We start from the raw sequence: 14,100 nt of genomic DNA, 5'->3' as shown, positions 1-14,100 counted from the left end.
GAGAGAGAGAGAGAGAGAGAGAGAGAGAGAGAGAGAGAGAGAGAGAGGGAGATTCATCCTATAAGCTCTGTTCCTAAAGAACCCTGACATATACAACAGATGTAAAGTTTCAGTTCTCAAGCTAGAAACATTACAGAGATTGGTTTCATAATAATATATGCAACACTACTTAACTGTACACCAAGACTGCTAAAATGGAGTAGTTGACCTATGTTTTATCAAGATTAAAAAAGTTTAAGATGTTTTAAAGCTTCAAAGTAGGCAGGTTGTCCCCATTGGAGGTGGTTCCTGATTCAAGCATAGAGGTACAGGCTCATCAGGGGCATGCAGCTGCCCCTCTGTCCTGAGCCTCTTACCACCTTACCTAGTAGAAAGTATTCTTTCTAGTCTGTCTGTGGAGAGTGAGAGACAGACAGACTGTTTTGGGTTGTCCTACAGTTAAAGAAAAAGGTCACATGCTAAACTATCCCCATATGATGTCCAAATGAAGAGAAAGGTAAGTATTGGGGGTTTTCTACAGTCAGCTTTATTTATGCAGAGCTGATGTTTACAGCTTTAAATTGTACCTGGAAAACTTCAACAAAGCACTGGGGACCTTCTAAATATATGTCAGTTTATGATTAGGGTACTCATCTTCTGAATTTATAGGAATCCAAAATGTTTCAATATGAATAAGACAGTTTAAGAAAGTTTTGCCATATGACAAGGGAAACAAAATTATAACAGCTACAGCTACCATCTACTGAATTCTTAGCTTCTTTTGACATAGACAAATTGATAAATAAGTGACTATCAAAAGGACCTATGAGTGGTCACCGCTGCTCGCCTGAGCCTAGCGACACTCCACAGGGGTTCACGTCTCCTCTTCTGATCCTTAGCCAGCATTGGCCATCAGCTATCGTCCAAGCAGGTCCAGAATGAATACGAAAAGGCTGATGATGTCCACATAGATGTTCAGAGCAGCAAAAATGTATTCTTCGGGGTCTATCTCATAATGGTAGTGGCCCCCCACCATCAACTGCACGTCCATCACCAGGTACTTGAAGAAAAAGAACAATCATCTCTATAGATTGTATGCATCTACCATGTAAGTGTCTTAAGTGATTTGGGGACAGCTGTTTTATCATTAAGAAAAATGGAGCGGGCTGGAGATATAAGTGGGTTGGTAGGGTACTTATATGCCACACAAAGCCCTGGGTTTCATCCCAGGACCACACAAATGGTGTGGTGATACATGCCCGCAATTCTAGCAGTCTGGAGATGGAGATGGGAAGGTCAGAGGTCAAGATCATCATCAACTACATAAGTTCTTGGCTGCCCTGGGGTAAGGGAGAGAGGAAAGGGGGATGTAGAGAGAGAGAAGTGAAAAGATGCAGGCGGTCAGTTGCAGCTGAGTACAATTAGAGCTTCAGTCTTTGAAGAGGTCATCCTAGTTTGCTCCCCATGAGCAAAAGTATCTCATCCTGAAGCCCACAGAAACAACTCTGCAAGTGTCCTTTGCTCTCCAAGTCATTAGCCTTTCAATTTCTCAGTATGTTCAGAAATTTTTATGATGAAAAAATATTGGGGGGGGGCTGGCATGTGGCACACACCCTTAATCCGGGCACTCAGGCAAAAGCAGATAGATTTCTGAGTTTGAGGCTAAACTGGTCTGCACAGAAAGTTCCTGGCCAGTCTTGGCGTACAGTTAAGTAGTGTTGTAGACAAGACAAGTTCTTGTTCTTGTCTACAGAGCAAGACCTTTTCTTTCTTTTGTTTTTTTTTTTCCTTCGAAGCCTGAGACACCTCAGTGGGTACCAGGACTTGCTGCCAAAGCACGAAGACATAAGATCAAATCCTCAGAAGCAATGTAAACAAACAACAAACCAGCCAAACAAAATCCAAGCATGGCCACGTGTGTCAAGGGCTGAGAGAAGGGAATCACTGGAGCTGACTGGCCATAAACCCAGGTCCAGTTCAGGGAGAGACTCTGTCTCGAAGAAGTCAGGGGAGAGTAACCAAGGAGACACCTGACTTCTCCCGCTCCATGCACACAGGGCTCCTACACTCTGCTGGGGGTGCTTATCTCTGAGCAGTGGTGGCAAGAGGGAGTTCCCCCTTTCTTTTTGCAGTCCACTGTGTTGTTTGAATTTTAAAATTGCCATGTGTGTTATTTTTAAAACCTTACAATAGCCGGGCAGTGGTGGTGCACGCCTTTAGTCCCAGCACTTGGGAGGCAGAGGCAGGCGGATTTCTGAGTTCGAGGCCAGCCTGGTCTACAGAGTGAGTTCCAGGACAGCCAGGGCTACACAGAGAAACCCTGTCTCAAAAAACAAAAACAAAAAACAAAAAAAAAACAAAAACAAACAAACAAACAAAAAAAACTTACAATAACTGCAAAGATGGGACAGCAAGACATGGGACTAAACGGAAAGAAAGGGATTCCCAGAGGCATCCGCAGGGGCCTTTGCCAGCCCTCTCTAGAGTTCCTGGTATGAAAAATGAGAAGGTGGGTGCTCTAAGCAAATGAAGTCACGCTTTGTGGTGATGAGCTTTGAGGCATTTCCACCATCTCTGAAGGTGATCTTTTCCTGTTGCTGTTATTACCCTTTGTGCTTATGTGCTGTTGGGGCCCAAACTCAAGGTCCTTTACATGCTGGGAAAAAAGCAGCCTCCGCCCCAGAACGTGATGCTTTCATAAATCAGAAAGGGCACGCAGCTCTGCTGGGTGAGTTGTTGGGGTGTTTCTAGAGAACATCTAACTCCACTGAGCAGCATAGGCCCTGTGAGCATGTATACACCATGATCTTCGGCACAGAGGTAAACCAGAACTTACCCCAGAGAAGAGCAGTGTTCCAAGGGCTGCGTATATCAGATGCAACCACTGCACAGAAAGAAAGGGGTACAGCTTCACACACTGTGGAATGCTGGAAGTGCTTAGTGAGTCACCACCCTCTGATAAGGACCCATTACAGAGATAGTCAAGCCTGTAGGAACCGGCTCTTCCTGAACCAAATCAGCCCTGTCCACCACTTAATTCTGGTAAGCACTCAAAAGATGTACTGATATTCACAATTATCAAATGGATGCTTCGAATTCCCTGGGAGCAGGGCAAGCACAATCCATTACATCCAGTCCACTTTCCACCCCTTCTGCATAACTCTTCTAGAGAACCTGCCTTCCTCAGCAAGAGGGTTTCTAGAACCACAAGGATCACATGCTCCCTAGTTGGGGAGGGGAAAGGAAAGAGAGCAGAAACCATTCTGCAAGCAGTGAACCTAGCTCTTTTTCAAACCTGTGAAATTCCCAGGACCTTTGCCTAAGCCAGTCTTGACTGGGATTTCCCCCTGACCAGGAAATATGGGGCATATTTGAATACCCAGTGTCTGGCTCACATGAGAAGAGGGTAGAGTAACACATAACACCCAAGACAAATATTGCATGGTGTCTCAAGAAAGAGTCAGCTGCTTCCAATGAGGATGGCCAAACTCCCCAGAAGAGGTTATCAGTGAAGAGGGCAGAGAATGAATCCTAGCATTGTCTTGGGAGCACAGCAGTTTTAGAGCACCAAAGGGAGGCAGGACACTTGAAACACAGGATTCAAAGTTGCTAATGTTGTGTGTGTGTGGACTTGGGACAAGAATCTTCTGTTCATGCATGTGTCAGACAGTAGCTTGGAGATGCCTGTGAGAGCAAACTGAGACTGGAAATGAGATCTATCTATCTTATAGGAGACATAGTCTCCTCAAGTTAGGGATGGTTCAAAGGCTTATGGGACTCATGGAGTCACTGTGGAGAGTTAATGCACAACCTTATACCAGGTGGGCTAGCAAACACTGTAATCCTAGCACTTGGGAGGCTGAAGAAGGACGATCTCTATGAGTTCGAGAACAGCCTGGTCTAGACAGTGAGTTACATGCCATCCAGGGCTACATAGTGTGACTATCTCTGTGATGTCTTAAAGTTTTTTCAAAATGTAGATACCACCTCCCTGGCTATAACAAACAATGCTTATTCATCCAACCAAATGAACCCAGACAGAACTCCTAGTCACGAGTCTAAAGATGGTGTAAAAACTCCACTTGCTTCTAAATAAATGCTTTGGTTCAGCATTTGAACAAGTTGGCCTCGGAACTTTAGTCAAACAGTTCCGGGTCCTAGGCACGGTTTCCATATCCAGCATTCATGGACACCATAGGATTCACACACACACACACACACACACACACACACACACACACATTTCTGCTCCAGAGACAGACTTCACAAAGCAATGGAGATGTAGACCCCGCCTAAAAGTCTCCCAAACCTGATCTCCCTGCTACCTCTACCCCTTACTCCTTGGGGACCCTGGATGAATTAAAGTCTTCTGAGCCTATTCGATCATCTATAACATAAATAAGAAATATTGTCCAGGAATGTTGTGAGTGCTGAATGGGAGAGCTCAGTGAAAAACATCCACAGGGTCTATGTCCGATACTTAGTAAGACCTCAGGGAATACATACTGAAGAGCAAGCTGGGCGGACACTAAGCCACTCTCTGTGAGTCAATATTGGAACCTTTAGCTAAAGAAGCCTTTCTCCTACTTTGGCTTGAGAAAAGCAGCACCTGGGTGCAGAAGACATTGTCTACCATAGAGGATATGGTATCCACAAGACCCTGTTGGGAAAGGACAACTACTAGGTTCCTGTCTATGGCATTTCTCCGCTAAATCCGTGTTCGACACATCTTCAGATAACAGGGCAGGAATGCAATATTCCTTGCTCAGCTGCTGGACTATACACACCACTGCTGTTTGTCTTTGATCTCTAGGACATTTTTCTAAAAGCTGGGCATGTAGCTCAGAGGTAAGAGCACTTGCCTGATGACTCAAGGCCTTGAATTCAATCCCCATCACCACAGATAATGATAAAAATAATAATAAAATCTGTACATGCTTAGCCCCAACACCATGGCTGCTTCTCAAGGGACCTGTGCTGACAAAGCCAGCACTTCCCTCACTTTGAGTACTTTGTAAAGGTTTCAAAATGGCAGTCACTTACGTATGATCGAATCACAAGTGCAATAATCCCGTAGATCAGTAGCACAGCGGAGAAAGCAAACAGCACTCCACTCAGCAGGGTAAAATCCCACTGGGGAGACATAAACAGCACCCCATTATCATCTAGGCAGGATCTCAAATGTTTAGTGATGCCTTTTCTACCCCACACACATTTATCTTGGCCATTTCTTAAGATGGAAATGCCTTAGCCCGAGCACTGAAAATCACCCCATAAATGATACAACTGTCACAGCCCCTTAGATTTGCTTCAGGAAGGAGGATGAGACGGTGGGAGTTAAGATAAAATAATGAGAGCCAGGGGATGATAATTTTTTAAACTATGTGAAGGAACATGAGAACCCATTATATTTATTCTATTTTTGTATGTATAAGAATTTCTCCCTTAAAGCCAGAGGTGGCACAAATTTGTATTCCTAGCACTGGGGGAGGAGGAGGCAGGAAGATCAGAAGTTTAGGGTCAAGCTTCACTGTGTAACAAGTCCAAGACCAGTCTAGAATACTCGAATGTCTGCTTTGAAAGAAAGGAAAAGAGGAAGGAAAAAGGAAAGAAAGGAAGAAAAAAGGAAAGAAAGGAAGAAAGGAAGAAAGGAAGAAAGGAAGAAAGAAAGAAAGAAAGAAAGAGAGAGAGAGAGAGAGAGAGAGAGGGAGGGAGGGAGGGAGGGAGGGAGGGAGGAAGGAAGGAAGGAAAGAAGGAAGAAAGATTGGTTTCCTCTAGTAAAAACACAAATTGTATAGTGCATAAATTTATGTGTATAATATGATCATAACTATTCATATTTAAAGAACACATATATTTAGAAAACATTAGGAAACTGAAGTAAGTTATTTCATTATATTAACTGGATCTCTTTTACAAATTTGTATATACATATTTTCAGAAAATACAGTAGATTTTCAAAATTACTGTAAATGTAAAAATTATTATTTTGTAATTTTTGCATTTATTAATGTGAATCTGGGTTTTTCTTTTAAAGATTAATGACTGAGGTAATTGGGGGCTTTTTTGTTTTGTTTTTCTTAAACAGGATAAAAAAAATTCCAAACACTGAAAACACACACAATACTTTCTCGCACTTTCCCTTGTTCTCAGCACACACAGGATTGGTTCTCCAGGTGCTCTTTCCTGCAGCTGCCCCTTTAGGACTCAGGAGGAATCTGTCAGCTTTGGACAAACTCTGAGTCTGATTCACATCTGGGCTAGACTCTCGGCTTCAGAGACCAACAGGACACACTCAGAAAGCACAAAGAGTGGGAAACCATCGTCCAGAACAGAATGGCTAATGGCCTCTCTGCTATTCTTTGGCTATGGTCAAAACTCACCAAAGCCATGCATGCACTCCTTCCGGACTCTGAGAGTAGAAGACAAGCAGGACTCAGGAGGCCAAGCATCTTGAATCTACAAGACACTGTCACTCCTCCCAAAGGAGCTGATTTGAAAATGGGATCTGATTATATTTAATTTTCTCCTCTAAGGGACAGTTTAGGGTCCATGAGGAAACTCAGCATCAGTGGGTGAGGTACAATTTCTCTGGAGTCCTTGGGAGCCTTGTAGAGGGAGAGAATTATGTAAATGCCCACCATAGAACTTCAGCAGAAAAAAAACAAAAGGTTTAGTTGAACGTAAGTTCAGCTGCCTCTCTTTAATGCTAACACATCTGGAATCCTCTGTAAGCTGCATTTTAGCAGAATGCTTCGTTCTCTAAACTCAAGCCATTCCTCATCTGTGAGGGACTTAAATACTTGTGGGGCTTTGGGGAAATATCCTGACATTTAGAGGTGTTGAATGGCCCTGAATCTATGCCTATGTTGGTAGCTCACCTCACACACTGAAGAGAGGCTGTGATAATAATAATTTTTACACACAGGCTGGCTTCTTACAAGAACCATGCTTGAGATGGCAAACACGGATCTGACTCTAAATTATGTCGAAGCTCTACTTTGGGGGACACGGCAGGGGGACGTGTGCGTATGCGGGGGGGGGGGGTTGGGGGTATGCATGTGTGTGCATGCATGCATGCGTGTGTGGGGGCCACGGGTACACTTCAGACCTCCACTAGGACCTAGAACTCAGAAAACAGGCTGAGGTAACTGGCCAGAGACCCCAGGGATCCAGTGTCTACTCTCTCAGAGCTGTTATTACAAACCCATGCCACCACACTACAATCTTTACATGGATGCTGGAGATCAAACTTGGGTCATCATGCCTACACGGCCATCACTTTCTGACTGAGGGGCTCCCCAGTCCCTGAACCATCACTTTTGACACAACTTGACTGAGTGTTTTAACAGATTCCTCTACCTCTCTGGACCTTCCCTTTACCTCCCTTTTCTACTAACAAACTAAAATTCTGTTTGTGTATAAAGTCTTTATGAGGTGTGCCACACAATTGAGCAAATACTCCTCTTTAGTTATTAAACTGTCTAAGGAGAGCCCATCATTTACTAAAAGCAAGGTGACCACAAATGAAAGAGCCACTGGAAAGAGCCCACTAAGTCCCCACAAGTGTACTAGGGCTGCTAAGACTGACATCCTGGTTTAAAAACAAAGGTCATCAGTTGGGGTATGGTTTTGTGGAGTCATTGGTTAGGGTATGGTTTTATGGAGTACTTGCCTGGGTCAATTCCACCAAAATAAAAGAACAGTTAATGAATTATACTGGGGATTGGGAGTGATTCTGAGACCTAGTAACTGTGAAGATAAGCTGCCAGTTTGAACCAGGGCCCCAGCCGGGAACACAGGGCACACTTGAGAGCATGGCTTGAGGAGGAGGCTTGTTTGTTTGTGAAGGAACCCCCTCCAGAAGTAGGCTGAAAGGGACTAGGTGAGCAGCTGTGACTGTCTGTAGGGCCCAAGGGACAAGGACACAGGAAACCTCAAAGTTTGGCTGTGTTAAGCTGCTCTGTGTTACAACAAGCTGGGAGTGGATTTTCGTAGGGAATGTTGTTAGCCCAAGGGGAAACTATCAGGAGGAACCTGTGGGAATAAGGGCCTCTCTCCTCTGAATGAGAAGGGGGAACACAGGACACAGCCAGCAACTTCGGCCTGCACCTTGGAGATTTGTTGCAGTAATACGTACTTTTGTTTGTAGTGCAAACAAAGTGAGCACTAGTGTCACCACAGTGGTGGCTCCTGTGGCCCAGAGTATCTCATCCGCTCTGTAGACGCTGGAACCAGAGACTGTGGTTACTGCTCAGACACTTTCAAAGAAAAGCGCACACGATAAAGCAAAACTACATACCAAAGACTTACATTGACATGGTTCCTAGCAGCAGGCCCTCCAGAATGGTCTAAAAACAAAATTTACAGTAAGTCAGCAACCTGTTTCTCCAACCAAAGCATGAGGCAGAGTCCTAGGCTTCAGAAGAGGTCAGTCAGGTGTGCATTTGGGCAACATCTAGGGACCAAGCAGGGATGTGAAGACAACCCTGGGAGCACAGCTACAGGGCGCTTATGGGAGACAACTGGTCCAATAACCATTCACTGCCACATAACTGTCACACTCTCCCTAGGACTGATGGAAGAGAAGAAAGTGCTTCTGAGAACACTGAAGTTTCATGTATCTGGTGCATAAACTATGTACTAATTGTGGATGCGGAAACTGAGGTAGAAGGTCCATTTGTGGACCACGTCCTCATTAGTCGGATGGGACCATCTACACATCTGCACACTTCATCAGGACATCATTGGCTGTTTCCTTGTGTGGTCCCTGCTAAACATAAAATGTTTCTTCAGGCCTCAGACCTGGGATGAGAACTGAGACCTCAATGCCAGTATATGGGACTGCAGGGCAGTTCTTAGCAGAGGTGACAGCATGGGACCGGTGCCCTGAAGGATTCCCTCCACCCACATGGAACCAGGCTGTGGGCAGTGTGGGAAAGGTGGGATCCGAGATCCATCAGGCAAGGGTGTCTGAGGGTCAGACTAAGTAACTGTCAGACTCACAGCCAGGCTCAGGACCACGACCAGCAAGCAGCCATGGGACTGAAGAGGTTTGTCTGCCCACAGGACACTGGGGAATTTGGTCCTTGGTAAGGACCAGGGAAGTCCTCTACTCTCATCAAAGATCGAAAAAGACAGCATATCCTAATGAAAGTGCTGACACCAGACTGGCTTTTGACTTTCTCAGTCCTTAAGAGGCTGGAAAAGAACTGAAGCCCAAATGTCCTCTGTCCTATTCTGGATTTCCCAGACCTGGACTGAGACTTTGTTGCCTCAGGCTGTTTGTTAATGTACCTAAGAAAACAGTCCTTATGTCCACCAGAAGACAAGATTTAGTCTTTATGCAAATGGTACTTCAATGCTGGGTTCCAACCTTCCACCTGTGTTTTTCACTTTTCTCTGGTGCCTTCTACTTCTCCAGAACCATCAGAGATGGGCAGACGGGCAGGCAGGCAGACAGACAGAGACAGAGAAACAGAAAGACAAGGAGACACGGAAACAGGGAGACAGACAGAGGTAGGGAGGCAGACACGGAGACATAAGACAGGCAGGAAGAGGAAGAAGAACAGCTCTCAGCAGGGAATCATGTAGAAACCAAGCATGCTCAGAACTAGGACTTGGGGTGTCATAGATTCTAGGGGACAAAAGCTGTTTGTGGCAAGAGTGAGTAATGTAAAAGAGAAGAATAAAGATTTAAAAAGAGAGAGAGAACATTCACACAGCCAGGTGGTGATGGTGCACACCTTTAATCCCAGTCCTCAGGAGGCAGAGGCAGGTGGGTCTCCAGGAGTCTGAGGCAATCTTGGTCTATACACCCAGTCTAGATCAGCCAGGGCTACCTAGTGAGAGAATAGTTCTCTGCCTCTGCCCCCTCCCTATCACCTCTGCTTCCAAGCTGTCTCCTGGAACTGGAAAACTAGGAAGTAATTGAGGCAGAAAAAGATTAAGAAAATGTCTTAAGAAGACAGCCGGGGACAAGGGCATTGTGAAAATACTACACAGTCTACAGCAGAGCACAGAGATTGTGGCGTCTTGCTTGCTTGCCTGGGCTTTGAGCTGGGGACCTACTGCAGCCAAGAAAGGTTCCTTGACCCTTGACGCTTGAAAGGAAATACCACTGTGGATGACAGACAGCCCCAGTCTATTTCTTTCAGCAGGTAAATTACAATAAACACTGCTTGGCACCCAAGCAGAGAGACTCACACCACTGGCCCTGCGGCTCTACTTGCTTTCAGCACCAGCAGATGCAGAATTCTATCGCAGGGGCCCGGTGCACTTTGCACACTAACCTAACGACTGCATTTGCCTCCCCGCTCTAGTTTTCCTTCCATTTGATTTCCCTATCGATGTATTTATCGTCCCGTATTGCAGATATCAGTGTGAGCTACCTCCAACATGATTTGGAACTAGCTCTAGTGAGTCAGTCATCACAGGAAAGAATGGTCAGCATTGCACAAAGGAAACACAAACTCAAAGGTAGACACCATCCTTAGACACACATGGCCAGTGCTAGGCTGTCCCCGGAGCATCAGCACACCTTAAGTAGTTGCTACCAGCCAACTACGGACACACCAAGCCTTTGGGAGTTAGGGGGTTCAGCCTGAGAGTTGGAGGGTGATTCTTAGGTGCTGCTAAGTCTCTCGTGATGAGCCCCCAGCTTTTTGGGGTGTTGAACATGGATTGGTGGGCATGAAATCTCAGAGATCCTGAGTGTATTCAGGTTTGGGGGTTCAGATATTTGTTTCTGGGGTCCACATGAATTGGTTGTTAAAAAGAGTGGTCACACAGTTTGGTGTGGCTAGCACAGCTTTGATGACAGAAAAGTGTGAACTGATGAGCCCTTATGTGTGAGGACATGTGGATAGCTAAGGGACAGTACCACAGCCCCAGCTCTGGCGGAGGGAAAGACCCCTGTACCGGAGAAGAACGGCATACAACTCGGGGAGAATCTAGACTCAGGATGACTTCTGCTTCCATGACAGACTTGCAGCAAAACATCTTACAAAACAAAGAAAATTAAATTTCTTTTTCATGGGCTTGTTCAGTTTCAAGTGGAAGGCACTCTTTAATGAGATATGTGTTACTCCTGACAGAGGACTGATAGCCCCCAGGCTAACTGCAGACTTAGGTGTGGGTTCTTGTATGGCTTTGAGAGAGGCGAGTTGGCCACAGCAAAGAGTGGCCTGGAATCCATGTCCGCAGGGGGTGAGGACGCCATCTCTGTGTCCTCGTGAGTTGCTGCTTCTGTACAAGTGCCCCCTGCCTGTCTTCCTGCGCCATAGAGAAGATATCGATGCAATAAGACGACCAAAGCGTCAGAGGGAGGCCAGGGCACCTGCCGAGGAGATTTACTTACAAAGAGTGCCAGGAGAATGTAGTTCGCGGGCACTTGGCGCCGGAGATCCCTGCAGCAAGCAAGTATAATGATCACAATCAGGACTGCCGGGCTGAGGGTGGGAAAGCTTCAGTTACTGCTCCGTACTCGAGCGGGCGAGTCGTGTGTACCGACACGGCAGACAGGCAGAGGGACACACACGCAAGCATATCATCACAGGCCCACATCTGATACATAGAGCAAACCAAACCGCTCTCTCCTACTTACCTCTCTCTCTCTTAGGCCTGCAAAATGAGCTTTTTAACGTTCCCATCCACAGATAGAACGCTCCCCTTTTAGATTTTTTTTTTTTTGGTTAAAAATACAGATTCGTGGGAAATTGTAAAAGGACCGAGAAGTTCGATAAAAGCTGTATGAAATTTTTACCTATGATTTTGATTTATATATGTACAACACAAGTTCAAAACCAGTAATGGGACACTGGTAGAATTTGAACCTGTGTTTATTATTATTATTGTTATTATTTAAAATGGGGATGTGACATGAGTCTATGTGTAAATACATATAACTACCACTTCAGTTAACATTCAGGACCATCTTTCCAATAACACATCAACAAAAATCTGCCTGGTATGACTCTTCTGTGACAACACCCCTACACACAGCTATCCCTGACTTCTGGCCCCGATTAGCTTTCCATCTCTAATTGTGTCATTTAAAGATTTTTGTGAAGATATTGAAGAGATGGATCAGAGATTTAGTGCACTGGCCTGTTAGTTCCCGGCACCCATATGACAGCTCGCAAACACCCCCGTAACTCCAGATCTAGGAGATGCAAAATTCTCTGTCGCCCTCTGTGGACACCTATGTAACATGATGCACACACAAACAAGGAGGCACATACACATAAAGAAAATCAAGTAAGGAGGCCAGGGCAATGGCTGCAAGGTTAAGATCGCTGGCTGCTCTTCCAGAGGATCCGGGTTTACTTCCATTCATTTACCTTGGTTCCAGGGAGATCTGACGTCCTTTTTTGGCCTATGTGGGCACAGTATATACATGGTGCATGGATATACTCATAACACATAAAATAAAACAAGTCTTTAAAATAGAAAGGAAAACAAATAAAATATAAGAGTTTTATGTTTAACCCTGGTTGTTTTGTATGTTTTGTTGTTATTGTTGTTGTTAGTTTGTGTGGTTATTTTGAAACAGGGTCTTACAAAATCAAAGCTGGCCTTGAATTCCTGAGTACCCTGTCTCTACCTCCTAAGTGTTGGACTTACAGACATAGGTCATCATACCCAACAAGAATGTTACAATTTACCACATTTTCAATAGTGACAAAATCTCAGTCAATAGTGAATCATTCATGATACTTACAAGAGTGCAAACAGGAACCAGGGCATGGCAAGGATCCACTTTCTTACAGCTTTGCTGGTTTTAAAGAACAAAGTTTTACATAAGATAGTAAACTTTACTAGCTGGAATAGAAGTGTAACAGTATCATGGGAAACCTGGGTAAACTAAATGATCAAAATGGAGAGGAAGGGTCAAAACACTCTTTTGAATGGAAACACAGGCTGCTAGTGCAGGTCCCTGTTCGAGCATCTGCCCGGCATATGTGAATGAGGCCTGAGCTTAAATCCCCAGCACAAAGAAAAAGGAGATACATTGTAAACATTAATTTTTAAATTATACATCAAATTTAAAAGGAGACACCTGGTGAAGACCTTTTAGAAAACGCGGCACATAGCTTTAATCCCCGAAGCGTCAGAGGTGTGTGGATGTCTGTAAGCTTAAGGCCAGCCTGATCTACATGGTGAGGGAAAGCTGGAGATAGCCAGAATAACCAGAGCTACATGGTGAAACCTCTCTCAAAAACCAAACCAAACAAACAAAACAAAAACAGAAAAAAAAACTAAACAAAATAAATAAACAAAACATTGAGACTGATATACCTGTAAGCTCAAAGAAATCAGTCAAATAGCATTTTCAACAGGATGAGCATGGCGACTGATGAAAACTCTCAAATAATTAGAGAATTTAAAATTTAACAGTGCTCCAGCCTTCAGTGTCTCTAGGATCTCACCTATTCATCCAGTTCTAGTTGACAAAGTAGCTCACAGAAAATTAAAACAAAAACAGTGCCTCAAGTAAGAGGAAGAAAAACATTCTTAACTTGGACAGGTAAATTCTAGGAACCTCTTGCAATGTTAGCTAGAAGGCGCTTCAGAAGAACCTGCCTATTGGAAGACTACTGCTTACAGACGATGAAGAACGGAAACCGTACTGTTGGAAATACTCCAAATCCAAGCAAACTGATTCCGTGAGCATTCCCAAGAGAGACCCAACTTCTATTTCTAGACGGTAAGGAAGACCACTCACCAGAAAACAAAGATGCTGATGATCGCAGCAGTGATGAACAGCTGAATGGACAGAACCACAAACACTTTCACCATGAAACCTGTGGAGACAAGATGTTCCTTTGTGACCCAGTATCCAAAGGTAAAACCAAATGCAATTTCCTGTGAAAGAAATTCCCCATTGTCATTCCAGGCCAGGAGAGGCGGCTGCTGCGTTAGTCAGCAAATAGAACAACAAAAGTGAAATGACTCTGGAGAACTTTTTAACATGGGCTATTTAAAAACTCTGTGAGAAGCATTGGGGATATGAAGCCTGAAGAGGCTGCCTCCTGTAGCCAGGCAGGAAGCCAGGTGGAGCAATAGGAAAGCCACCCCACACACAAAACTTTAAACCGCGAATGTATCCTGTCTACAAGA

At 44.6% G+C, this 14,100-nt stretch overlaps 1 protein-coding gene across 1 annotated transcript; it reads right to left on the bottom strand.

Annotated features, from left to right (window-relative positions):
- Nucleotides 1-895: 895 nt before the first annotated feature.
- On the bottom strand, nt 896-13,784 carry LOC114616349 (protein lifeguard 2-like; the record flags this gene model as incomplete). The annotated part of the gene is made up of 8 exons (XM_028761833.1): nt 896-1,039; nt 2,816-2,863; nt 5,023-5,112; nt 8,120-8,207; nt 8,293-8,330; nt 11,339-11,387; nt 12,701-12,754; nt 13,706-13,784. Coding segments are annotated over 8 exons (590 nt in total), but the record flags the coding sequence as incomplete, so codon positions are not given.
- Nucleotides 13,785-14,100: the final 316 nt, after the last annotated feature.

Source organism: Grammomys surdaster, unplaced genomic scaffold, assembly GCF_004785775.1.
Source record: "Grammomys surdaster isolate TR1022 unplaced genomic scaffold, NIH_TR_1.0 317455, whole genome shotgun sequence".
Lineage (NCBI taxonomy): Eukaryota > Metazoa > Chordata > Mammalia > Rodentia > Muridae > Grammomys > Grammomys surdaster.
This window is presented reverse-complemented; position numbering and strand designations above follow the sequence as displayed.